The 22,284-nt window shown below is 60.8% G+C and overlaps 10 protein-coding genes across 10 annotated transcripts; 7 read left to right on the forward strand and 3 right to left on the reverse strand.

The window, feature by feature from the left end:
• Nucleotides 1–286: 286 nt before the first annotated feature.
• PAN0_001c0860 (uncharacterized protein) lies at nucleotides 287–1,426 on the forward strand (the record flags this gene model as incomplete). Its single annotated transcript, XM_014804474.1, has 1 exon — nucleotides 287–1,426. The coding sequence occupies one exon, from the start codon at nucleotides 287–289 to the stop codon at nucleotides 1,424–1,426; it is 1,140 nt and encodes a 379-aa protein (XP_014659960.1).
• Nucleotides 1,427–1,584: 158 nt separating this feature from the next.
• PAN0_001d0861 (PTPLA-domain-containing protein) lies at nucleotides 1,585–2,522 on the reverse strand (the record flags this gene model as incomplete). Its single annotated transcript, XM_014804475.1, has 2 exons — nucleotides 1,585–1,849; nucleotides 1,933–2,522. 2 exons carry the CDS (start codon nucleotides 2,520–2,522, stop codon nucleotides 1,585–1,587), a joined length of 855 nt encoding a protein of 284 aa, XP_014659961.1.
• A 983-nt stretch (nucleotides 2,523–3,505) lies between these two features.
• Nucleotides 3,506–5,833, forward strand: PAN0_001c0862 (hlyIII-domain-containing protein; the record flags this gene model as incomplete). Its single annotated transcript, XM_014804476.1, has 1 exon — nucleotides 3,506–5,833. One exon carries the CDS (start codon nucleotides 3,506–3,508, stop codon nucleotides 5,831–5,833), a length of 2,328 nt encoding a protein of 775 aa, XP_014659962.1.
• Nucleotides 5,834–6,859: 1,026 nt separating this feature from the next.
• On the forward strand, nucleotides 6,860–8,545 carry PAN0_001c0863 (cytochrome P450 monooxygenase pc-bph; the record flags this gene model as incomplete). The annotated part of the gene is made up of 2 exons (XM_014804477.1): nucleotides 6,860–7,106; nucleotides 7,188–8,545. 2 exons carry the CDS (start codon nucleotides 6,860–6,862, stop codon nucleotides 8,543–8,545), a joined length of 1,605 nt encoding a protein of 534 aa, XP_014659963.1.
• Nucleotides 8,546–9,336: 791 nt separating this feature from the next.
• On the forward strand, nucleotides 9,337–11,263 carry PAN0_001c0864 (PLC-like phosphodiesterase; the record flags this gene model as incomplete). Its single annotated transcript, XM_014804478.1, has 3 exons — nucleotides 9,337–9,524; nucleotides 9,617–9,716; nucleotides 10,037–11,263. The coding sequence occupies 3 exons, from the start codon at nucleotides 9,337–9,339 to the stop codon at nucleotides 11,261–11,263; spliced, it is 1,515 nt and encodes a 504-aa protein (XP_014659964.1).
• Nucleotides 11,264–11,671: 408 nt separating this feature from the next.
• PAN0_001d0865 (uncharacterized protein) lies at nucleotides 11,672–13,495 on the reverse strand (the record flags this gene model as incomplete). Its single annotated transcript, XM_014804479.1, has 1 exon — nucleotides 11,672–13,495. The coding sequence occupies one exon, from the start codon at nucleotides 13,493–13,495 to the stop codon at nucleotides 11,672–11,674; it is 1,824 nt and encodes a 607-aa protein (XP_014659965.1).
• A 714-nt stretch (nucleotides 13,496–14,209) lies between these two features.
• On the forward strand, nucleotides 14,210–15,847 carry PAN0_001c0866 (AFG1-like ATPase; the record flags this gene model as incomplete). Its single annotated transcript, XM_014804480.1, has 1 exon — nucleotides 14,210–15,847. One exon carries the CDS (start codon nucleotides 14,210–14,212, stop codon nucleotides 15,845–15,847), a length of 1,638 nt encoding a protein of 545 aa, XP_014659966.1.
• A 303-nt stretch (nucleotides 15,848–16,150) lies between these two features.
• On the reverse strand, nucleotides 16,151–17,218 carry PAN0_001d0867 (uncharacterized protein; the record flags this gene model as incomplete). Its single annotated transcript, XM_014804481.1, has 1 exon — nucleotides 16,151–17,218. The coding sequence occupies one exon, from the start codon at nucleotides 17,216–17,218 to the stop codon at nucleotides 16,151–16,153; it is 1,068 nt and encodes a 355-aa protein (XP_014659967.1).
• A 1,861-nt stretch (nucleotides 17,219–19,079) lies between these two features.
• PAN0_001c0868 (MFS general substrate transporter) lies at nucleotides 19,080–20,597 on the forward strand (the record flags this gene model as incomplete). The annotated part of the gene is made up of 1 exon (XM_014804482.1): nucleotides 19,080–20,597. The coding sequence occupies one exon, from the start codon at nucleotides 19,080–19,082 to the stop codon at nucleotides 20,595–20,597; it is 1,518 nt and encodes a 505-aa protein (XP_014659968.1).
• A 242-nt stretch (nucleotides 20,598–20,839) lies between these two features.
• Nucleotides 20,840–22,267, forward strand: PAN0_001c0869 (structural constituent of ribosome; the record flags this gene model as incomplete). Its single annotated transcript, XM_014804483.1, has 1 exon — nucleotides 20,840–22,267. One exon carries the CDS (start codon nucleotides 20,840–20,842, stop codon nucleotides 22,265–22,267), a length of 1,428 nt encoding a protein of 475 aa, XP_014659969.1.
• Between the last annotated feature and the right edge of the window lie 17 nt (nucleotides 22,268–22,284).

Below are 22,284 nucleotides of genomic sequence, written 5' to 3' on the forward strand. Positions count from 1 at the left end.
CATGATTGCAGGGGACTGGCAGGGGACTGGCAGAATCGTTCGTCGAACGCTAGAACGTAGTCTTTAGGTAGACAAGCCTGCTGAAGGACGCTCGAGGGTGTAGGTCGGAGCCTCGTCGCCTCCACTCGATTTTGGCAGCCGCATTTTCTCGCCGTGATTTTTGGCTTTTCTTCTCCACCGCGCGAAGAAAGTCGGTTAGTCATCGGGTGTGCTTTGGGTGGAAGCTCAGGCCACCACCTCTTGCTTTCTGCCGTCCACCTCACGCACCGCATCACGACCACACGAGATGGCAGCCACATCAGCACCCCAAGCGTCTGTGCTGCTGCGCACAACAGCATCGAGCAGCACGAGTCGCTTGGCAGCTTCGCTCGCCGCTGCCACTGGTTCGAGCTCCAGCCGAATCCAACCACCGCAGAGCAGGCCTCGGTGCGTTTCGACCAGTGCGGTTGCCAGGGCAGCAGAGCGCACAGCGCCACCAGCATCCACACAGCTATCGCCCTTGCAGTCGCCGCGCGAGTACCTCGTCGAAGAGCTGGCCAAGAGAGACCATGCCTCGTATCTCGCGCATCAATTCTACCCCAAACACCTCCAGACCCACTTTGCCGCCATCCGCACCTTCAACGTCGAGACCGCCGCGCTCAAGGACACCGTCTCCAACGAGCTGCTCGGACGCATGCGTATGGGATGGTGGAGAGATGCCGTCCAAGGCGCCTATCAGAATCGACCGGCCAAGCACCCCGTGGTGCTCGCACTGCGAGATGCGTTCCAAGACCCGGCGGTGCGCGACAACGCTGCGGGCGGATTGATGCTCGATCACTTTCTGCGAATCATCGAGGTGCGCGAGGCCGATCTGGCGGACGACTTCCAGGTGCCCTCATTGGACTCGCTCGAGGCGTATGCCGAAAGCACCTCGTCGCGCCTGCACTACCTCTCGCTCAACCTGCTCGGCGTTCGCAGCGATGCCGCAGACGAACTCTTCTCGCACCTCGGCAAGGTCGCCGGGCTGAGTCTGGCCATCTCGAGCATTCCCTTCCACTCGCATCCTCCGCCGCACATGCGCAACTCGATCACCAAGGGGTCGCGCAAGCTCGTCCTGCCGCGCGAGTTTGTGCTGCAGCACAACGTCGTAGAGGAAGACGTCTTCCGCAACGGCCCCAACGCACACGGCTTCCGCGATGCCGTGTTCGCCGTAGCCACGCGTGCAAACGACTACCTCATCACCGCACGCAAGATCATCAAGGACGAATTCGGCGGTCGCGTCCCCACCGCCGTCGTGCCTCCGCTCGTCGGTCTCGTCCCCGCCCGCTCCTACCTTGAACGTCTCGAAAAGGCCGACTTCAACCCATACGATGCCTCGCTTCAGTCGGGCAAGCACTGGCGTCTCCCGTGGGACATGTGGAGGACGAGCAGGAAACGCAACATCTGATTGCAAAACCCGGCACGGCTTGTACTTTTTACTCTTTTACTTTTGGTGGACAGTGACTTCCCCGCTTGCTTGGTGTGTGCGCTCGTCCGACGTAGGATGCAACGGCTGTTGCAAATGTGCCGAGGGAGCGCGAGCAAGAGAGGACACTGAAGCTGCGCTTACTGCTGCTTCTTGTCGGCAATCTGCTGGACCAGCTTGTCACCCCAGAAGCCCTTACCGATGGTCTTACGGCGCTGCTTGATCATGTACGTGTACATGACGTAGAGACCAGGCCACCAGATGACAAAGAGGCCGGCATACACGTAGGCGCGCAGGTCCCACGCGCCCGGCTTGGTTGTGGGCAGGCTGTTGGGAAGCGTGGCGAGGATGCACATGGCCTCGGACGCAGCTCCGATCGGGTAGAGCACGAAGAAGGTGGTGTATCTGCAGCAACAAACGCAACGAGGCGTCAGTACGAGTGAGCGAGGTTGGCAGAGAATCGAGCGCGAAAGAGAGCAAGAACTTACCGGGCCCAGAGAAGGCCGGATCCTTCGGAGCCGAGCAGCTGGTTGGCGTAGAATGGGTAGCGGATGCACTCGGTGATGGCCCAGGCGAGCACCATGGAGGCGTAGAAGGGGCTCGACCACGCCTGCGAGTAACGCTCCGAGACGGCCCACACCATGAAGAGGCGCGAGGCGACCTGGATGGCGGTGGTGGCGACGGGGCTCCTCACCCAGCCGATGGCGGCATGCACCACCTCGAGGATGGCGAGCGACTGGACCAGCGCCACGACCGAGCCGACAAAGGTGTGCGAGTTGGACGCGCGCTCGAGCAGCGCGGCGATGGGCTCGGGGAAGAGGTGCGAGTACGACTTGACGATGCCGATCTTGACGAGGCGGAAGCGCGCGAGCAGGTCGGCAGCGAACTTGACGGGCGGCGAGAACGGCTGCGGGCCCATCGCAAGGTGCTTGACGAGCGTCGAGAGCACAATGACCCAGCCGAAGAACGAGACAAAGTTGAAGAGGACCAGATAGTAGCGGATGGCAGCGGGCGGGCCGCGCTTGGCGGGCTTGCCCGGCTTGGCTGCGGCGGGCGCCTTCTTGGACTTGGGCGGCATTTCGTCGACGAAAGCTCGAAGCGATAGACAATGGGATCGATCGGATGGAGGAGAGAAGGCAAGACGCTCGCCGACTGCTCTTTTGCGGAAATACGGATGCGGGATTCTGGATGCATCTGCTTCCTTGTTTTTTCCGCTGCGGAAAGCGGATCGCCGAGAGTGCGGATCCACCGGCACGCACGGATGTGTTGCCGTCCCGAGTCGTGTCCATCGCCGATTCAATCACAAGAAGGGTCAAGCATCGGCCGATGGGGTACCGCACAGGTTGGTGACCGCCCTCGCATTTTTCGAATTTCGTCGATTTTGGAACTTTTCGGCTGCAGCTGCTGAATCAACGGCGCTCTGTTTTCAGCCACTCTGCAGCGAGAGGGGAGGAGGAGGGATTCCGGTGTTGTTGACACTGACGTAGGGCGCTGGGCCAAGCGGAGTTGTGGCTTCGAAACGCCGACTCGACCGGTTCGCAAAAAAGGCTGCAGCGCCAAGATAGCATGGCACTAGACTTGGACAGGCTGTGCGCCGAGATAGCATCGCCCCAACGTGGACTGATTGATACGGCGGGCAGATCCTGGCCGCTGCCGAGCCGCTCTAGGCCGTTGCGCCGCCCTTTCAGCCAGGGTATCGCCTTCCCCACCTTTTTTCGGCCCGCCGAAAGCACATTGGCACCACTCAGCCGCCGATCTCGCCGCATGTCTTTCGCCCCCTCGACACCATCACTTCACCTTGCCTTCGCTCCGCCTCGCCTGCGCAGCCCTACTCACACAGTCCCTCTGTCTCGATCAAGCTGACTGTCTGCGCTCAGTATCGCCTGCAGCTTTACCAGTCGCCACCGACGAGTCAGAATTCAGGCGGCATCTTTCTACGGACATGCTTCTCTAATCGCATACGACTCCAAGTTCAAGGCGTCTCATCATCATCTTGCACCTCGCCAAACCCGCTGCTATCACGTCACAAAATCGCTCCGTTTCGGCTCTAGCACACCAATCATGCCCGCACGACGCCCTTCGCTGAGCGCCTCGCGCTCGACCCCGCTCCTGGAGAGCTCAGCTTCGAAGCGCGCCATGTTGGCCAGCTCTGCAGTGTCGGACGAACCGACCCGACCATTCAACGTGCGTCGCCGCTTGAGGCGAGCCTCGCAGCCCGCTGGCCCGTCGCAGTCGACTCTTCGCTTCCGACTGGATGCGCTCGCACCTGAAGAGGCGCTGGCTGAAGGCTTTAGCAGCGCAACCGCCACTGCCACTGCCACCGCCACTGACTCGGGCTCTTCCGACGATGAGTGGGATGCCACCTACACCGACATGTTCAGCAGGCCACGTCACCAGTCGCTCGGGTCGCTCGAATACCTCGATCTGCCCGCCTCGCTGCCTTATTCGATCGTATCGCTCCGTGCTCAACTGCTCTCCTATCTCACCGAACTCGAAATGAGGGCCAAAGCGTTCTACTCGATGCGAATCTCTCGGGCCGCTTCCGATCCTGCAGCCGTGCCATGCGACTCGACAACCGCTGCTTCTGCATCCAGCAACTCCGAAGTGTCTGGACAAGATTTGCCAAGTTCGGATGCAGCCGCACTCAACGACGGCCACTCTGCCGCCTTCTTCCAGCAACTCGAGGCTTTACGCGAGGATCTGCGCAGGCTCGTCGCGTTGCTTCCTACGTATCCCGCATCCGCCTCATCCGCCCTTGCCTCTCGCTCGCAGACTCTGGCGCAAGACTGGGAGCGGCTCTCGTCGAGCTTCTCGTTCCCGATCAGCCTGGGTAATGGCCTTCGAGAACGCCTGCCGCGTCTGCCATCTTCGTCCGATGCGGCGCGTCTCCGAGCCGAACTCCCCTCGCTGCCGTCGATGCCATCGTTCCCGCAGCTCGACCTCGACTTCGCCTCTGTGCTCGAACCGCTGTCAAGCCACTTGCCCAGCCAAGCGTACGCACTCGCTGCCAAAATGCAGGCACGTCTCGAGACGTTGCAAGAGTCGGTGCGCAACATGGCGTGGCGCGATTGCCTCCAGAGCGCCGCAGCCAACGACGGCGAGGACCACACGTCGCTGGCGCAGCGCTTCGAGACCAAGCTGATGGATCTGTCGGTTCGCTCGCGTGCGCGTGCCAACAGCTTTGCCGAGCGAGCCGGGCATGCGGTACACGAGGCCGAGGAGAAGCTGTACCAGCTCGCCATCGAGCTTGCACGAAACGGCCAAGAGCTCATCAGCTACGAGCACCTGCCTGCGTTTTTCCGCAACAACGAGCACATCCTATCGGGCTACCGCTTCATCCCGGTCGAGAACTGGCGCGCGCTAGTGCGTAGCACGTTCCAGATTCACAACGAGACGGGCAACATCCACACGCATCTGTGGGGTCTGGCGGCGATCGTGCCGCTGTTCTGGCCGAGCAAGGGGCTGGACGAGCAGACGACGCCGATGGATCGTCTGGTGCAGACCGTGTATCTGCTTGCGGCGGCCAAGTGTCTGACGCTGTCGGTGTCGTGGCACGTGATGGCTGGCTGTTCGGACCGCAAATGGTTCGAGCGCTTTGCCTGCGTCGACTACACCGGCATCGCCTGGCTCGTGGCGGCGTCGATCTGGACGACCGTATACAATTGCTTCTACTGCCAGCCCAACCTGGCGCTCTTCTACTCGTTTACCACGCTCGTCGTGGGCCTGGCAGGCGCAATCCTGCCGTGGGCCGAGTGGTTCAACCGCCGCGAGAACAAGGGATGGCGCATCGCCGTCTTCCTCACCATGTGCTTTACGGCGCTGGCGCCGTTCTCGCACGCCGCCTTCGAACATGGCCTAGCCAAGACGATGTCGTTCTTCAGCCCCATCTTCCCGTCGCTGGCTTTCTACGTGGGCGGACTGGTCTTCTACGCGACGCAATTCCCCGAGAGCTGGAAGCCCGGTCGCTTCGACACGTGGGGCCACTCGCATCAGCTGTGGCATATTGGCATCGTGCTTGCCATCGTGTTTCACTACCGTGCTGCGCTGCTGTTCCATGCGAACCGGTTCGAGTTTAGCTGCGCCGTGCCTGGTGCCTCGATGGCGGCGGGTGGTGGTGCGGGGGCATCGGTCTCGCCGAGCGTGGTGCAACGGCTGCTGGGACTGATCGCCTGGACGCAGCCGCTGAGTGCGACTGGCAAGGCGGCAGCGACGGTGTCGCGTCCAATTGACTCGATGTTTGCTAAGGTGGGCGGTATGGAGGGCATCATTGGACTGGCGCGCGCCGACGACCAGGTGCTGCAGTGGAGGCGGTTGCTGGGCAAGATTGGCAACGGCGCTGTCGGGCGTGGCTGGGACGCGCTGGTGGACTGGGCGCAGAACTTTTGGTAACTTTGCACCCACCTCCCGTGTCGGCATGTTGCTGTTTCATTTGCACCATACACTCTTTCAACCGCGTTTCTTCCGTCTGCCTGCCTGATGTGATGGTTACGTGCGAGTTCTGAGCTGGACTCGAGGCCGTAGGCTGCACCGAGCTGAGCTGGCTTCAGCGTCCGATCGAGGCCCGATGCAGCGTCGCGCGGGAAAGGCGGTCCGGAGGCTCTGTGTGCAGGCGACCAGTTACGAGATTGCACTTCGTCAGCGGGGTTGCAGTGTGCCTGGGCTGCCAATTTGGATTGAAAATTGGAAGCGGGCGGTTGGTCCCGATTGCGCGCTCTGCTGCTGGTGCGGCGGCGGCCAAGTCGGCACTTCATTACGAAGTGGGTTTCGCGTCACCGCTCCCACCCTACTCAAAGCGATGGCCAGAGCTTGGATTGGCTCCTTCGCCTTGGTCGGTGAAATTAGATCGCGGCGGTCTCAACCAATCCTTCATCCTACAGAACCGAACCAGTGTGCGGTACGGTCGGGTTAGATGAGCTTGCTTTTTTGGCTCTCAGATAAGTAAGTCGGGAGAAGAGGGCCGAGCTTGAGCAGAGGCGGATTTTGACAGGCTCGATGGCGGGGCAGCGTGACGCAACGGGCGCGCGCACAGTGACCTTCGGATACGACGGTCGAAAATATGACCCAGGGCCCAATTGGACTGCTCGGCTGCCCCCGCAGCTCCACACCTCGGTCGGCCCAACCGTACAGACTTTGGCTTCCGCTCGACTGCACGGCTCGCCTGACCATTGCCGTGACATCCTGACTGGCAGCGTGCCTTGGCGCCCCCGTCAGTGAGCATCGCCGTTGTCTCGCTAGGCCATCGCTGCTGCTTCTTCGTCCTCAGAGTCTCCGCATTTTGTATCCAAGTCCGCCAGGCGCCAAGGTAGCAGACGAGCGAACCAACATACAAATAGACCGTCATCCGTCTAGGCCTCGTCTGCCCTCCCCACCACCAGCAATAACACCATCACCACCACCTCCCCACCACCTCCAGTCATGGTCGAGACCGATATCGTTCCCCGCATTGGGGACGCGATCATGTGGGCCCTGGAAAAGCCCAGCCACCTCCTCGTTACCGTTTTTGGCGCCGTGTTCCTGTTCCACCTCATTCCCTTCATCACCAATGCCGCCGTGAGGAAGTATCCCGGCCCTCTGCTCGCCAAATTCACCGACTTTTGGCTTCTCCGCAAGGCCATGGCCGGTCATCGCTTCCAGACCGTCCACGAGCAGCACAAGAAGTACGGTGAGTAGCGCCGGCAGTCCTGACAGTGTCGTAGTCTTCGTATCGTTGCTGACCTGCGTCTCTTGTGATTCGTTTCAACAGGCAAATTCGTGCGCATCGCACCCAACCACATCTCCATCGCTGACCCCGACGCGCTCAACCCGGTCTACGGCCACGGCACCGGCACGCTGAAGCCCGCCTACTACGACGCCTTTGTGCCGCCGCGACCCTTCCCGCGCGGTCTGTTCAACACGCGCGACCGTGCTGAGCACACGCGCAAGCGAAAGATCGTATCGCACACGTTTGCACCCAAGACCATTGTAGCATTCGAGCCGTTCATCCGACGCGAGGTGCAGCTGCTCCTCGAGCGCTGGGACGAGTTCTGCGAAAAGGCCGCCAAGTCCAACGCCGAGGGTCCGCGCGGCATCAAGGGCCGTGCGTGGCTCGACTCGCTCCTCTGGCTCAACTACTTTGCCTTTGACACGATCGGCGCGCTCGCGTTCGGAAGCACGTTCGGCATGCTCGAAAAGGGCGTGGACGAGGCCAAGGTGGAGTACGAGGACGCCAACGGCAACAAGCAGGTCGACTACTGCTCGGCGGTCAAGATCATCAACGAGCGCGGCGAGTTCTCGGCCACGATGGGTCTGGCGCCCGTGTGGATGCGTCCGTACCTGCTCAAGCTGCCCTGGTTTGCCAACCGCCTCAAGTCGGTCAAGAAGCTCACCGGTATCGCGCTGGCCCGTGTCAACGACCGCCTGCAGAACGGATCGGAGCGCGAGGATCTGCTGGCCAAGCTGCAGTCGGCCAAGGACGACCGTGGCGAGCCGATGGGCAAGATGGAGCTCACCGCCGAGGCGCTTACGCAGCTGATTGCCGGATCCGACACGACGTCCAACACGGCGTGCGCGATCGTGTACCACCTGTGCACGCACCCGGACAAGATGCGCAAGCTGCAGGCTGAGCTGGATCGCGAGTTGCAGCACGCCGAGGAGGTGCCGCTGCATAGCGATGTGCAGGAGCTGCCGTACCTGCAGGCGGTGCTGAGCGAGTCGCTGCGCTTCCACTCGACGTCGGCGATCGGGCTGCCACGTGTGATTCCTGAGGGTGGCGCGACGGTATGCGGCGAGCACTTCCCGGCGGGCACGGTGCTGTCGGTGCCTGCCTACACGCTGCACCGCACGCAGTCGGTGTTTGGCGACGATGCCGAAGAGTACAACCCGGACCGATGGCTGGCACCCAACGCCAAGCGCGACTTTGACAAGGCGTTCATCCCGTTCTCGGTGGGCCCTCGTGCGTGCGTCGGACGCAACGTGGCCATGATGGAGCTGTCGGTGCTCATCGCTGCCGTGTTCCGCCGCTACGACATTGTGCTCGCCGAGCCCAACAAGCCGCTCGAGACGTTTGAGGGATTCCTGCGCAAGCCCGTCGAGCTCGAGATCGGCCTCAAGCGTCGCAGCTGATCCATTTTTCTGCCGTCAAAAAGTGTCTTGCTCACACGCCTAGCTCCGCTCGATATCGCACCGTACCGCACATCATAATCGAAACGTTCGGCATCCCGCAAAGCCTTGGTTCCGTAGCATGGGCAGAGGGAGTGTGAGTGTGAGGAGCAGGCCGAGCACCGAGATTGCTGTCCGGGAGCAGGAGCTGGGGTCTAACAGTGCTGAGCGTGGCAAATTGGAATGAGAAAGGCGGGCACGTTGTGGCTGGCGCAGCGGGCTGAGCTCGGTGAGCGAGAGCCACAGGAACGTGGACCGAGAGCGACGTCACCTCGGGGCGGTGTCTCTAAGGGTCCCAGCCAAGCTGGAGCTACGGGAGGAAATTCGTGCTAGGTCGGCTGGAGGACGCTCAAGCAGGCCGGAAGCTGCACGTAGGGTTCGCTGCGGGCACATGCGCAGCCTTTCCATGCAAAATTCACGCCAGCCAGTCGGCCCGACTGGTAAGATTTTGGAAACGGTCGATGTGCCTGGAAATTTTTTTAAAGCTTCGGCGGGACAGCGGAGAGTGACGACGGGATCTGCACGGTGGCAAAGGCAGACAGCCAAAAGGGGTCCACTGGAAGTTTGCAGTCGGCGTCACACAGCTGCAGCTGACAGTCATACGCAGACCTCGCATCGGGTGCGGGCGGCTACCTCCACCACCCATTCAGCCTTGCCTCACCCCCTAGAAGTCATGGCCAAACGCGCTCTCGCTCGTGGCAGCCGTAGCAAGCGCATGTTGTCGTGCAGCATGGCGTTTTTTGCGTTTGCAAATCATGGATGCTGAACCCGATCGGCGTCGTACAAAACTTTCGCAGTCAGGCGCCTACAGTACTGCGGGGCTGCAGCCGCTCGACAAATGCGGGGGCGGGCGCCGGCTGCCGGCGACACGCAGCCATCTGCAGTCCAAGCCGGTCGGACCGCCAAGTGGTGCAGCGCATCAACACTCGCACAAGGAGACAGGGTCACAGGATCACGGGCGGGACACCCCGGCCGCAGGCTGTGCCGACCCAAGGTGGCACGCTGAGCCTCGACGAGCACAAGAATCCTCGTTAGCCTCGCCTTGGCGCTGGATGATCTTTTGGTTCATTTGTCTCTGGCTGGTGCCCAGGTGGGCATCAACGCGTGCACAACAGTGGGTCTCGGCTTTGGGCGCGTGTGTCAAGACCAAAAAAAAAGTGTCGCTTTGGATGAGCACGTTCCAAGTCGAGGCCTGTCACGTTCCCTTTGGTTGGCATTTCGCGATATGAGCCCAAGGCCTCCCCCTTGCCACTGCCCACCCCTCCGTCTCTCTCGTCCACGAACCCCTGTCGACCCCTTCGTGCTTGTTGGCTTGGCTTGGATAGTCACCGGCACACGTCCAAACATCGATCTTTCCCCCATACATCCTGCGCTACTTGGTAAGCATCCTTGCTTCGCCTCGTTTCCCATCTACCGCTCCACGTTCCCATCTACCCCACACGCCATTCCCTCTAGCTGGCATCACGCGACCGTCTTGCATCCCACGCCGGCTTGAACCAGCGTGTAGCTCCAATCGCCATCCTGGTACTGATCGTTGCTTCCGTCTATCTGGTCTACCGTCATCTTCGCCCCTTGGCATCCTCCTCTGGCTCCTCCCCTTGGCTTCGTATCACCACGGACAACATGCGTCCCATCACCAGATCCGCAAGAATGAACGTCAGCCCTGACATGCCCGAGTGCTGGGGCCACCGTGGTGCCTCTGCCACCTTCCCAGAGAACACCATCGCCAGCTTCGAGAAGGCCATACTCGACGGCTCCGAGGGTCTCGAGACCGACGTGCACATCACCACCGACAATGTCATCGTCATGTTCCATGACCCTACGCTCGAAAGGACCACCAACGGCAAGGGCCTCATCTACGAGCGTCCATACTATGGCGAGGACGGTATCGAGCAGCTCCGCACGCTCAAGCAGCCCGCACAGCAGATCCCCACCTTCCAGCAGGTGTGCGATCTGCTCATGCGCCCCGACTGCAAGCACGTCAAGCTCAACCTCGACATCAAGCCCGACAACAACCCGGACCGCCTCTTCCCCCTCATGCGCTCCGTCATCGAGTCCTACCCCAACTTTGACACCGACCTCGCGCCACGCCTCATCCTTGGCCTCTGGCATCCCAAGTTCCTCGAGTCGGCACTCCAGAACGTGCCCTCGATGAAGCGCATCCACATTGGCGCATCGCCCCGCGCTGCTCGCCGCTACTTTTGGAACGACTGCACCGGCTTCTCCATGTACTTTGCCTGCCTCGTTGGCGCTGAAGGCCAGGCCTTTATTGCCGACGCACAAAAGGCGGGCAAGGATATCTACGTCTGGACCGTCAACCGCAAGGATGAGATGATCGAGGCCACGCGCTGGGGCGTCAAGGCTGTCTTAACAGACAAGACCGCCCTCTTCCAGGACGTGCGCAAGGACATGACCCAAGACTTTGCCTCGACTCGCCAGCTCGAGGTGGGCATGTTCTTCCGCTGGGCTACGTGGAGATACTACACTCTTCCTCAGATCGTCATGCAAAACATCTGGCTCGCCAACATCGAGAAGCGCGCCGGCTCGCCCTTCCGCAAAGTGGTCAAGGGCGGCGCCGCCGCCGCCGCCACCTCCACTCTCCCGGTCACAGCCGAGAAGACTCCCACCCCGGCCGTTGCCGCCGCACCGCAGCCCTCGATCGCCGTCAACGCCGCTGCATGATGCTCGTCCCTAGATTCCAGCCACTCTACACCGCCAAGGGTTTCCTGTCGATCTTCACATCGGTCTCGTTTGCATTAGACGCCGACGCCGCCAGTGCGTCACCTGCATCTCGCCTACACGCATGGACTTTTTTTCTTCGTTCTCCTCATCCGCCCTTACCCTTAGACTGCATGCTCCCTCCATTTCGCTTCCATCTCTGGCTCTTCCTGCATTTTCGGTTCTGCTCTAATCGCAAAAGTTTCGTGTTCGTTCTGTCATCAACTGCAGTCGCTTGGCGTGGGCGTTTGTGAGACAACGGCAGGCGCGTGCACGTGACGCGTGGGGTGTCAAGGTGAAAGAGCTTCCAAAGGGTGAATCTGATTGAGCGCAGGGTATACAGCGGGGAGGTGGAGGATTAGAGAGTGGGGTTCAATCGAGCGAGATGCGTGTTGCCGAGGGACGTGGGGCGTGGGCGTCGAGGAATTGCTGCGATGTGGGCGCAGGTTGGGCGTGCATCGCTGGAGCTGGAGCAAAGCCAGGGTCATAAACTGCAGCTTGTACAGGTTGGGGTGCTAGGACGGGTGCATTGCCGAGCGTAGCTGCGGTGGGCGGAGCAGTGTACGCATTCATAGCCGGAGAGAAGAATGGTGTTTCGTGGGCGCCGTTGCTGTAGACAGGGCTGTGCACCATCCCGCTAGCCCGGCGCGGATCCACAACGCCGCCCGAGACCACACTGGCGCGGTGCATAGGAGCAGGCGTAGAGCCGTTCGAGTGCTCCTTGGGCTCGACATCGCGCTCAATGTCCAGCACGTCGCCGCCCTCGTTCTCGTTGCGCGCGCGCGGGCGGTGGACGCCGCCAAAGGTACCGATCGCATCGTGCGCCGGCTTGAGCCCCTTGTGGAAATTGAGCAGGCAGATGAATCCGTTGATCAGCGTGAGACCGAGCGTAAGGATGGCGAATCCAGAGATGAAGGTGATGGTGGTATGAACGTAGGTATACTCGTCGCGCGTAGCAGGCACCCAGACCTGCGTGAGCTTGTAGACAAAGTAGACGAGTCCGACGATCATGAGCAGCAGCGAGACCACCATGAGACTCGACCACTCTCGTCGCACCGAGAATCCGGCGACGAAGAGCGCAACCATGGCAATGGGCACCGCAGCGATCGTCACGCCGTACTCCCAGTCCGTCGTATCGGCCACCAGGATGAGATAGATGACGGTGAAGCCGACGCCAAAGAAGAAGGTGAACTTGATAAAGACGATGAAGAGCTGGTACCAGAAGAACATGTTGCGCACCTTGAGGTCCGCGCCGATCTTCTGGTATATGATCCAGCCGAACTCGCGCCAAAGCTTGTAGCTGAGGTAGATCATGAAGAATTCGGCGACGAAGCACGTGGCCGTCACGACAATCAGGTAGGTCTCCACCTGCGGGAAGAGCGAGCGTGCACGGCAGAGACGATTGGGGTCGTCCGGGCATGGATAGCCGCCGGCGATCTGGTCCTGGGCGTTGAGCGCGTCGCGCACCTGACGAATCTCGATGGCGGCGGTGATGGTGAGCGCAATGTTGAAGATGAGCACGCCGATGAGCTGGAGCGTGTTCTTGAGACGCACCGCATCCCAGGCGATGAGCACCTGGAACACGCAGCCAAACACGAAGACGGCCAGGTACACCGAGACCGTCTTGAGGTTCTGCGTAAAGTTGTCCACCTCGGCCACGATCTTGCCAAAGATGTAGCCGACGAGCGTGATGACGATGATGGCCTCGATGGTGGTGACGAGGATGTAAAGTGCAGCCATGCGCGAAGGCACGCGGATGAACGAATCCGGGCCGCCGTACAGCCACGAGGTTGCACTGCTACGCGCCGACTTGGAGATGGAGGCCGTGCCATCGCGCTTGCTCGAGGTCGCAGCCGAGTACTTGGCCGAACGACCGTCGCCGCCTGCTCGCTGGAAAGCAGGTGATACTGCGGCAGAACCGTTGGGCGCTGGCGAGGGCGTAGCGGATGCATGTGGATCATGGATCACCAAGTTGGACGCCGGCGGAGGGCTGTGGATAGCCGAGGCTCGCTCGTAGGTGACCTGCGGGGGCGGCGAAGCCACGGGCGACATGGGATTCCTGTATGCAGCTGCGGAGGAGAAGGGCTCGTCTCCGCTTTGTGTGGGCGTGTGGTGTGCGGATGGCTGCCTCGCGCGCGGAGGAGGTGATTGCGGATCGATGGCCGACTGGCTCGGCGGGAAGGGCGAGACGCTCATCGTTGCGCAAGTTCGTAGCGACGGATCACGCCTGGCCAGCGTCTACTGTGGCATGCGCCGGTGTCTAGATCTATCGAAGAGGGGAGGTGATGGTGGTGGTGGTGGTGGTCGTGAAGATGATGACGGTGACGTTGGATGAACGTGGTCGGGCGAAAGAGTTGCACAGCAGCAGCTGCCGAGTGTCGATCAGGAGAGCGTCGCTGCTGCCGAAAATAAGTCGGAAACGACGCGCCGTTGCAGCCAAAATTCGCACTCCGTTCGGTGGTCGCCGCATCAGTTGGCGGGTGATAGCCGAAGCCCGATTCTTGTCATCGGGGACAACACATCGGGTGTCTCCGCTATCGGGTCTGCCTTAGGAGCTCGCTTGCAAGTCTGCTGAATCACGCATGAACCAAGTCCGCCCATTCCGAGTCGGGCTCATGGCAAAGCCGTTCTTGAGGCTTTCGAGGATGCTGTCGGCGCCTAGATCCAATGTACAAGAAGCCGGACCAGCGAGAGAGGCGGTGCGGGGTACAGGAGCAGTACTGCACGGAAGAAGCCGGAAAATGCGGACGGGCGGGACTGCAACTGCGGAAGAAAAGCCCGGCCGGCGAGTTCTAAATGGCCCGCACAGGCCTGATGAAACACAAGCAACGCCCCAAGCGTGTGTTGGTCTTTCTTCGTCCAGCATCCCACCATCTTGTCTCGTGTCGTCCAAGTCGTCCAATCGTCATCATGAGTGCGCCTCGCCTCGCCTCCGCTTCGATAGCTCGCCTGGCACCGCGTGCTCGCCAAGTCGGCGGCCGACGCCTCGCCACCCCCAGCATTGCCCGCCACTGGTCATCCAACGCTCGCAAAGCCTCCACGGCTGTCGACACAACTTCAGCTCCACCCACCCAGGCCTCGTCTTCTCGCTCCATCTCGAGCTCTGCATCTTCTAGCTCGGCCGCCAAAAGCGGCAAGACCAAGGCCGCAACCCCCACTGAACGCTACGAAGAGCTCGTTCAGTCCGGCGTGCTCCGAAGTGACGACCACCAGCGAGGCATCATCAAGGTGCTTCAATCTCTGCATGATCAGCTCCGCACCTACAAACAGCCCGACGTGCCGGATCCCGAAGCGCACTTGCAAGCTTCCAAAGGTTTCCTCTCCTGGCTTCCTTTCGGCGCCAAGTCCAACACCCACGAGATCCCTCCCATCTCGTCCGACATTCCCAAGGGCCTCTATCTGTATGGAGACGTCGGCACCGGCAAGAGCATGCTCATGGATCTCTTCTACGACACGCTCCCGTCCAACATCACCTCCAAGCGTCGCATCCACTTTCACCAATTCATGATCGAGGCACACAAGCGCGCGCACTTTTACAAGTCCAAAACGCACAAGCCATCAGGCATCGTCATGATGATGTCCTCCGCCGCCTCGTCCGCCGCTTCTGCCTCATCCTCGTCTGCTTCATCTGCCGGCTCAGCAAGCGCGGGCGAGGAGAGCGACGCGATCGAGGCCGTGGCGCGCGAGATGGCGCGTAACCACTCGGTGCTGTGCTTTGACGAGTTCCAGGTGACCGACATTGCAGACGCCATGATCCTGCGCGGCTTGCTCGAGCGCATGCTCGCCTACGGTGTCGTCATGGTCATGACGAGCAACCGCCAACCGGACGAGCTCTACAAGAACGGCATCCAGCGTCAGAGCTTCCTCCCCTGCATCGATCTGCTCAAGTCGCAGTTCCGCGTGACCGACCTCAACTCGGGCACCGACTATCGAAAGGTGCCCCGCGCGCTCTCCAAGGTCTACTTTGACCCGCTCGACGACGCCAACACGCGCGAGTTTGACAAGCTCTTCGACGCCGCCACCTCGGACCCGCACGACCCTGTCGTCGAGAACCGTGCGCTCAAGATCTGGGGACGAACGCTCCACGTGCCGCAATCGTCGCAAAAGGTGGCGCGTTTCACGTTCGACGAGCTGTGCGGCCGCCCGAGGTCGGCGGCGGACTACATTGAGATCTGCAACAACTTTGGCACCATCTTTGTCGATGCTGTGCCCAAGATGGGCCTCAACCAGCGCGATCTCGCGCGCCGCTTCATCACCTTTATCGACGCCGCCTACGAGAGCAAGACCAAGCTGCTCGCGTCGAGCGAGGTGCCCATCCTGCAGATCTTTTCGGGCGATGCAGGCAAGGCCAAACCCACCGCCGACCAGATGCGTGCCCTCATGGATGATCTGGGTCTTACCATGGACGACATTGGTGGCTCTCCCATCTTCACCGGCGACGAGGAATTGTTTGCCTTTGCACGTGTCGTCTCGCGTCTCACCGAGATGGGCACCCGCCAGTACGCCGAGACCGCCAGCATCACCGCCGAAGCACCTCCCGAATACTAGACTGTCATCCTCCGGCACAGTTCCCTCGCCAGACCACTGCAATCATCCGCTCTACGGGCTTCACCTGATTCTCGCTGCCGCACACAGAACGATGTGGAGATGTGGAGATAGAGTGGGGAGGTTGTGCTATTCCTTTCAATGCGCTGAAGCTGTTGTTACAAGGTTACAGGGCGGACCAATGCGAAGACGGGAGCAGAAAAGGCGAGAGGTGGTGTTACAATCGACGGATCACGTCGAGGCACTGCGACACGCGGTCGGTGCGGGTATCTGAAAGAAAACTGGAAAGGGGGCCACCACGAAGACTCAGTTGAGCTCGTGGTAGAAGATGATCTTGTTGCCATCGGGGTCGAGGACGTGGAGCTCGCGCGTTCCCCACGGCTTGTTCTGCGGCTTGCCGATCAGCTTGGCCTTGCCCAGGAACACTTCGGGGAAGTACTCGCGGCCGTTGGGCTTGAACTGCTGCTGCTTGGTCACGATCTCTTGGAAGAGCTCGTCGACGTTGCTGACGACGATGAGCAGCTGCGGCGGCCCCGAGCCGTCGCCCTTGAGCTCGCCCCACTCGGCAGGCAGGTAACGCAGTACGATGCGCACGCCGGGCTCTTCGGCGGCCGAGGGGATGGCCGAGTATGGCTGACTGGACGAGCGCGGCGGACGTGCCGCAGGCCCACGGCGCAGGACGGCCTGGTGGCTGGCTGGTTTGCCGATGGGCGAGAAGCCGAGCAGCTTCTGGTAGAACGAGATCGAGTTGGTGAGGTTCGAGACAAAGATGCAAGGGAAGGCGTTCATAAAGACGGTCTTGCCCGGCTTGGCTGCCGCGCGCGTTCGACCGTGGTCGACGTCGACATCGTCGTCCTCCCAGCTCTGGGCGTTGGGGCGCGCAAAGTTGAATGGATTCACCGAGAGCAGAGCGGCGGCGTCGACGTCGCTGAGGCCCATGTTGGTCGACTTGGGAAGGTATGCAGTATCGGAGGCGAATTTCTTCTTGCTCTCTTGGATGTGCTCGGTGAAGCGCTCCTGGTCCGTAGGGGAAAGTACGAGCTTGGGTCGATTGGCTCGAGTGATTGAGAGGAAGAGCTCGGGCTTCTTGACGGGCTGGGCGGTGGCGTTGATGGAGCTGGTGGCTGCAGAGGCGGCAGAATCGAGGATGTGAACATGGCCCATGTGCGAGGCGTCGGGTGGCGTTGCCGGCATGGAGACAGATTCCTCGTCCATGGCGGAGAGGTTGTCATCGTTGCTCGCGAGGTCCGAAGCGACGACGGAAGTGGCCATGCCAGGCGAAGATGAGGCGCTGAAATGTGCTGATGATGTCGAGGAGATGGAGCGGTCCATATAGGAGGCGCCGCTCATTGTGGTGGAAGATAGATGCGCCATGGCACTCGGGGCGTTGGACGTCCGCCTATGCTGTATGCGTGAGCTGGCAGGGTCGTGTTGGGCGTCGAAGCGTCGAAAAGTGCAACTGAACCCGAAGCGAATGTGGATGGCCTCGGTCGAGGTTCGCGCTGGTGTTGGAGGTGGGCTGCAGATGATGATGATGGTGGGCGTGGTGGGAGGATGGGATGGCTGATCGATGGATCATCACAGTTGATGAGGCGCCGCTCTCGACGGGGAAGAAGGCAACGTGCACAGACTGGCATGCGGGGAGGCCAGATTGGATGGCCGTTGCTGAGTTGACTCCACTCGCCACTTTATCGGCCACATCAGCGGGCATGACATTCCGGCCCACATGCGACTGAGCTTTAGGCACACTGCGCCGACTTCTGTGGGGGGCGAGCGAGCGCTGGCTCAGTTAAGCGAGTGTGGCACGGCGGTGGCAAGCCGCTCGGCCGGCCGCCGATAAGCAGATCTTGCCGACCAAAGGCAAAAAGGCAAAACAAAAAGCCTAAAAGGAGAACACACGCTGCACACCCACACGCGCTGCTGAGCGTAAACTGTAACGTGGGCTTTTTTGGAGGTCGGGTTAGCCACACAGGCGAGACGCTGCGACGGTCTTGGTCGGTGCAATCCATCGCTCCTGCAGGCGGGAAGGCGAGGGAGACCCTGCTTTTTTTCGTTTTCGAGCTTTTTTCTCGTTGGCCCGTTCGGATCTGCCGCACCGAGGCAGGAATGCACTGTCGTTGCGAGCATCGGACAAAACACGCCCAACGTCCGAAAGCAATTGCGAGGCAAGGAAGCGCTTTGTTGGGCCGTGTGCTGCCCGCGGAGCATTCTAGTGCGGAAGCGCGCCGCCACATCTAGAGCCGCGCCCTTTTCTCTCTCTCGAAGTTTGTTGACTCGACGCCTGGCCCTTTCCTGCTCAGGACTCGCCGCTCTGCATGCAGGTGTGCTCAGGGTCCATTGCAACGTGCGGTCACTCCATCGATAACCCTTCTCCTAAGCCGTCCTCCCTCATATCACCTCGGCCAACCAAAAGTCAAGGCGCTCACAGCAAAGGAATCGGAGTGCTCTGGTCTGCTTGTCGACCAACCGAGACTGACGCCGGTCCGGAGCGCCTGCTCGACGGGTGCGACAAGCACACGGCTTGGCGCTCAAGCGAGGCTCGTGGCGTCATCGTCTCGGAGATCTCGATGCGGGCTTTTCGCTAGGAAAAATGTGGCTTAACATCGTCTTAATATGAATTAATTGTCAGACCGGAACAATCCACAAACTCATTTATGACCGGCTTCCAGAATACTCGCTTAGAGAGATGGCGTGCTGTGGCCCACGAATGATGGTGAAAGCGCACCACCTGTCCAGCATTGCGCTTCGTATCTTTCCTCCAGCCGAGCACGCAACATCTGCTAGTCATGGTGATCTGGGTCTCCACATCGGCCTCGGCTGTCCCTGCCCCGCAACTCACGGAATGACTGACGTGCTTGCGCCTCTCCGCTCCGACTGTCGACTCTCGTGGTATCGCTGTGCCAAGACCTCGTCCAAGATGCACCTCACGGCTTGGACGGATTGCATCAGCACCCGCCGGCTGCGACGCTGTCTGAGGCCCGACATCGGGAGGTCGGAGCATGCTCCGTTCCGGCTACTATCCCTGACCGACCGGCGTCGCCGGCGATGCAAAACACCACACGACCTTCTCGTTCCTGACTAGCATTGCGCCATAGCCACGAGGCTTTCGTCGACGTAGACTTCCTGCTTCGACGAGCACCTACCTGGGCCCTTATCAAGGAACGAGTCCCATCCGGAGCGTAATCCTCCTTTTCTGTCAACCACCACATCTGCATCTGCCTGCATTCTATCTAGAATGAGCGAGGTGTCGCCAACGGTCACTCCGCCCTCGGGCAAGGAGGCCTCGCTCTCGGAGGCGCACGAAGCGCAGACGGACGTCTTCGTCGTCACGACAGCATCCCACGGCGAGGTGAGATACACGCGCCAGGAAGAACGCAAGCTCGTGCGCAAGATCGACTTTGTCGTCGTGCCCATCCTCCTCGTTCTCTACCTGCTCTCCTTCCTCGACAGGAGCAACATCGGCAATGCCAAGCTCGATGGCCTCGTCAAGGACATCAACCTGCGCGACTACTCGACCGCCCTCACGCTCTTCTTCGTCGGCTACGTCATCGGCGAAGTTCCGGCCAACCTGGTGCTCAAGAAGACCTCGCCGCCCGTCTGGCTGCCCACGCTCACCCTCGTGTGGGGCATCATTTCGGTGGTGCAGGGCTTGGTGCACAACCAGGCCGGCCTGTTCGCCGTGCGCTTCTTCCTCGGCTTGAGCGAGTCCGGTCTCTTCCCAGGATCGGTCTTTGTCTTTAGCATGTTCTACCCGAGACGCGAGCGCCACTACCGCGTAGCGCTGCTGCTATCGGGCGCCGCTTTCTCAGGTGCCTTTGGCGGCATCCTTGCCTACGGCATCGGCTTCATGCGCGGCGTCGGCGGCAAAGCTGGCTGGAGCTGGATCCTCATCCTTGAGGGCCTGCTGACCATTGTAGTGGCGCTATTCGCCTACTGGCTGGTGCCGCATTACCCGATGAAGTCGCGCTCGTTTACCGATCGCGAGAAGTCCATCATCGCAGCGAGAATGCAGGCGGATCGCGACTCGCTGGATGAGGAGACCTTCTCTTGGGATGGCGTCAAGCAGGCATTCACCGACCCGTATGTCTATCTCTACGGCCTCCTCTTCCACGGCTTTGCCTTTGCACTGTACACGATCTCTCTCTTCATGCCCACCATCATCGCGGACCTCGGATACAAGGCCGCCGATGCGCAGCTCCTCACGGTGCCGCCCTACTTTCTCGCGTTCATCTTTACCATGACGATCGCGCACATCTCGTTTGTCGTGAACCGACGACTCGTCTTCATCATCGGCTGCGCGTTGCTCGCCATCCTCGGGTACATTGTTCAGATCACATCGCCGACAGTGGCTGGACGCTACGTGGCCATCTTTATCACAACGCCGGGCGTGTACGCAGGAAACGCGCTGCTGCTTTCGCTTCCATCGGAAAACGTCTCGGGCCAGACCAAACGTGCGACGGCGCTGGCCATGCAGATCATGTTTGGCAACATGGGAAGCATCATCGGTGTCCAGCTCTACCGCAAGCCTCTCGGTGGTCTTAGAAACGTCAACTATCACATCAGCCACGGCCTCAGCATCGTGTGGCTCGGCTTCGGCATCGCCGCCGCTTCAACGCTCTGGTTCCTCCTCAGCAGGGAGAACCGTCGCAGAGATGCTCTCCAGGCGCAAAACAACGGCAAGGATGCCGAGCAGAGCCAGGAAGAGCTCAAGCGGCTTGGCGACCGCAGGCTGGACTGGAGGTACCATGTATAGATTGGCGGTTCGTGGTCGTGCAATGTCAAACGTGTCTATGGTGATGTCGACTGTGAAAAGTCTGATGCTGAGTTCACAAAGCGACGTAACATGGGGTGCGAATTTTTCGAGTGCGACGCCTCCACCCGCTCGGACCCTCCTCCGACTTTGACTTCGTCCTTCGAACTCGTTGCCTCGCTGCCGGCCAGTAAGGACTTTGTGGTCTGCACCCTCCGACATCGAATCCACACGGACGCACTACCATGTCTGACCTTCAGCGCTCGTTCCTCAAGGGCAAGCTGAGTCGACTTCCGCCCGTGCCGCCTTTCCCGAGCGGCGCAGACGACGAGGAACGAGCCGAGGCTGAGTCGGGCGATTCGTTCGGTGATGCGGGTCCCAGCATCGCGTCTGCCTCGAGCTCAGATCTACAAAACAGGCGAAGAACACAACAACGTACAGACGACTTCGCCCCCAGGACAGCCGAGGGATACTTTGAGCAGGCACTCGAGGTCGACGTTCCGCTTCGGAAAGGATCCGGCTCGTTTCGAGTCTACTTTACTCCTCCCCGACCCAAGGCGGCGCATGCACCGAGGCCGCACGCCAGACCTTTCGCAGCTGCGTCAATCGACAGCATCGACATCGACGTACAGTCCTCTGCGCTGCCGAAACTTAACCGCAAGTTCGGGCTATCTGGTGACGAGGACGACGAGGACACGGTCGATGCAACCTCGCCGTCGGCTGCAAGGAACCCCGGTACGCTATTTGTTTTCCACCACGGCGCGGGCTTCAGCGCACTTTCGTTCGCACTGACGGCAGCCGAGCTGACACGGCAGAGCGGAGGGGAAGTGGGAGTGCTGACGTACGACTGTCGCGGTCACGGCCGGACCAAGCTGCACAATGTTGAAGAGTCTCCGCTCGACATGTCGATCGATACTCTCTCGTCGGATCTGACGTTGCTGCTCTCGACACTGTACCCGCGCACGGACGAGATGCCGTCGCTTGTTCTCGTCGGACATTCCATGGGCGGCTCGGTGGTAGTCTCTGCGGCGCATGCGCTGGCTGCCAGTGGATTCACACGCATCTCGGGCGTAGCTGTGCTCGACGTCGTCGAGGGCACTGCCATGGACGCGCTCGAGGTGATGCGCAGCGTCGTGCTCAGCCACCCCTCTGGTTTCGCTTCGGTGCAGGATGCGATCCGCTGGCACGTCGACAGCAAGACGATCGCCAATGCCGAGAGCGCACGCGTCAGCGTTCCGCCCCTCGTCGAGCCCAACCCTCTCTATACCGCTTCGGCTCCCTCGACAGATTCGGACAACACGGACGAGCCGCAGGAAGTCCTTGACGAGGCAGACGAAATTGACAAGGCGAGCAGCATACACGCATACAAGTGGAGAGCGGATCTGCTTGCCACCGAGCCGTACTGGCGCGGCTGGTTCCAAGGGCTCTCGTCGCGCTTCCTCAGTGTCCGGTCCGCACGCCTCCTGTTGCTCGCTGGAACCGATCGACTGGACCGCGAGCTGATGATCGGTCAGATGCAGGGAAAGTACCAGCTCGAAGTGATTGCCGACGTGGGCCACTCGCTGCACGAAGACGCACCGGATCGCACGGCTCGCATCCTCTTTGACTTTTGGCGCCGCAACGAGCGCATCCAACTTCCGCTCAAGCACATCAAAAAGGTCGGAGAGTTGTGAGTCGCTCCAGCTCCGAG

The sequence above is a fragment of the Moesziomyces antarcticus genome (genome assembly GCF_000747765.1).
Source record: "Moesziomyces antarcticus DNA, scaffold: scaffold_v10001, strain JCM 10317, whole genome shotgun sequence".
Lineage (NCBI taxonomy): Eukaryota > Fungi > Basidiomycota > Ustilaginomycetes > Ustilaginales > Ustilaginaceae > Moesziomyces > Moesziomyces antarcticus.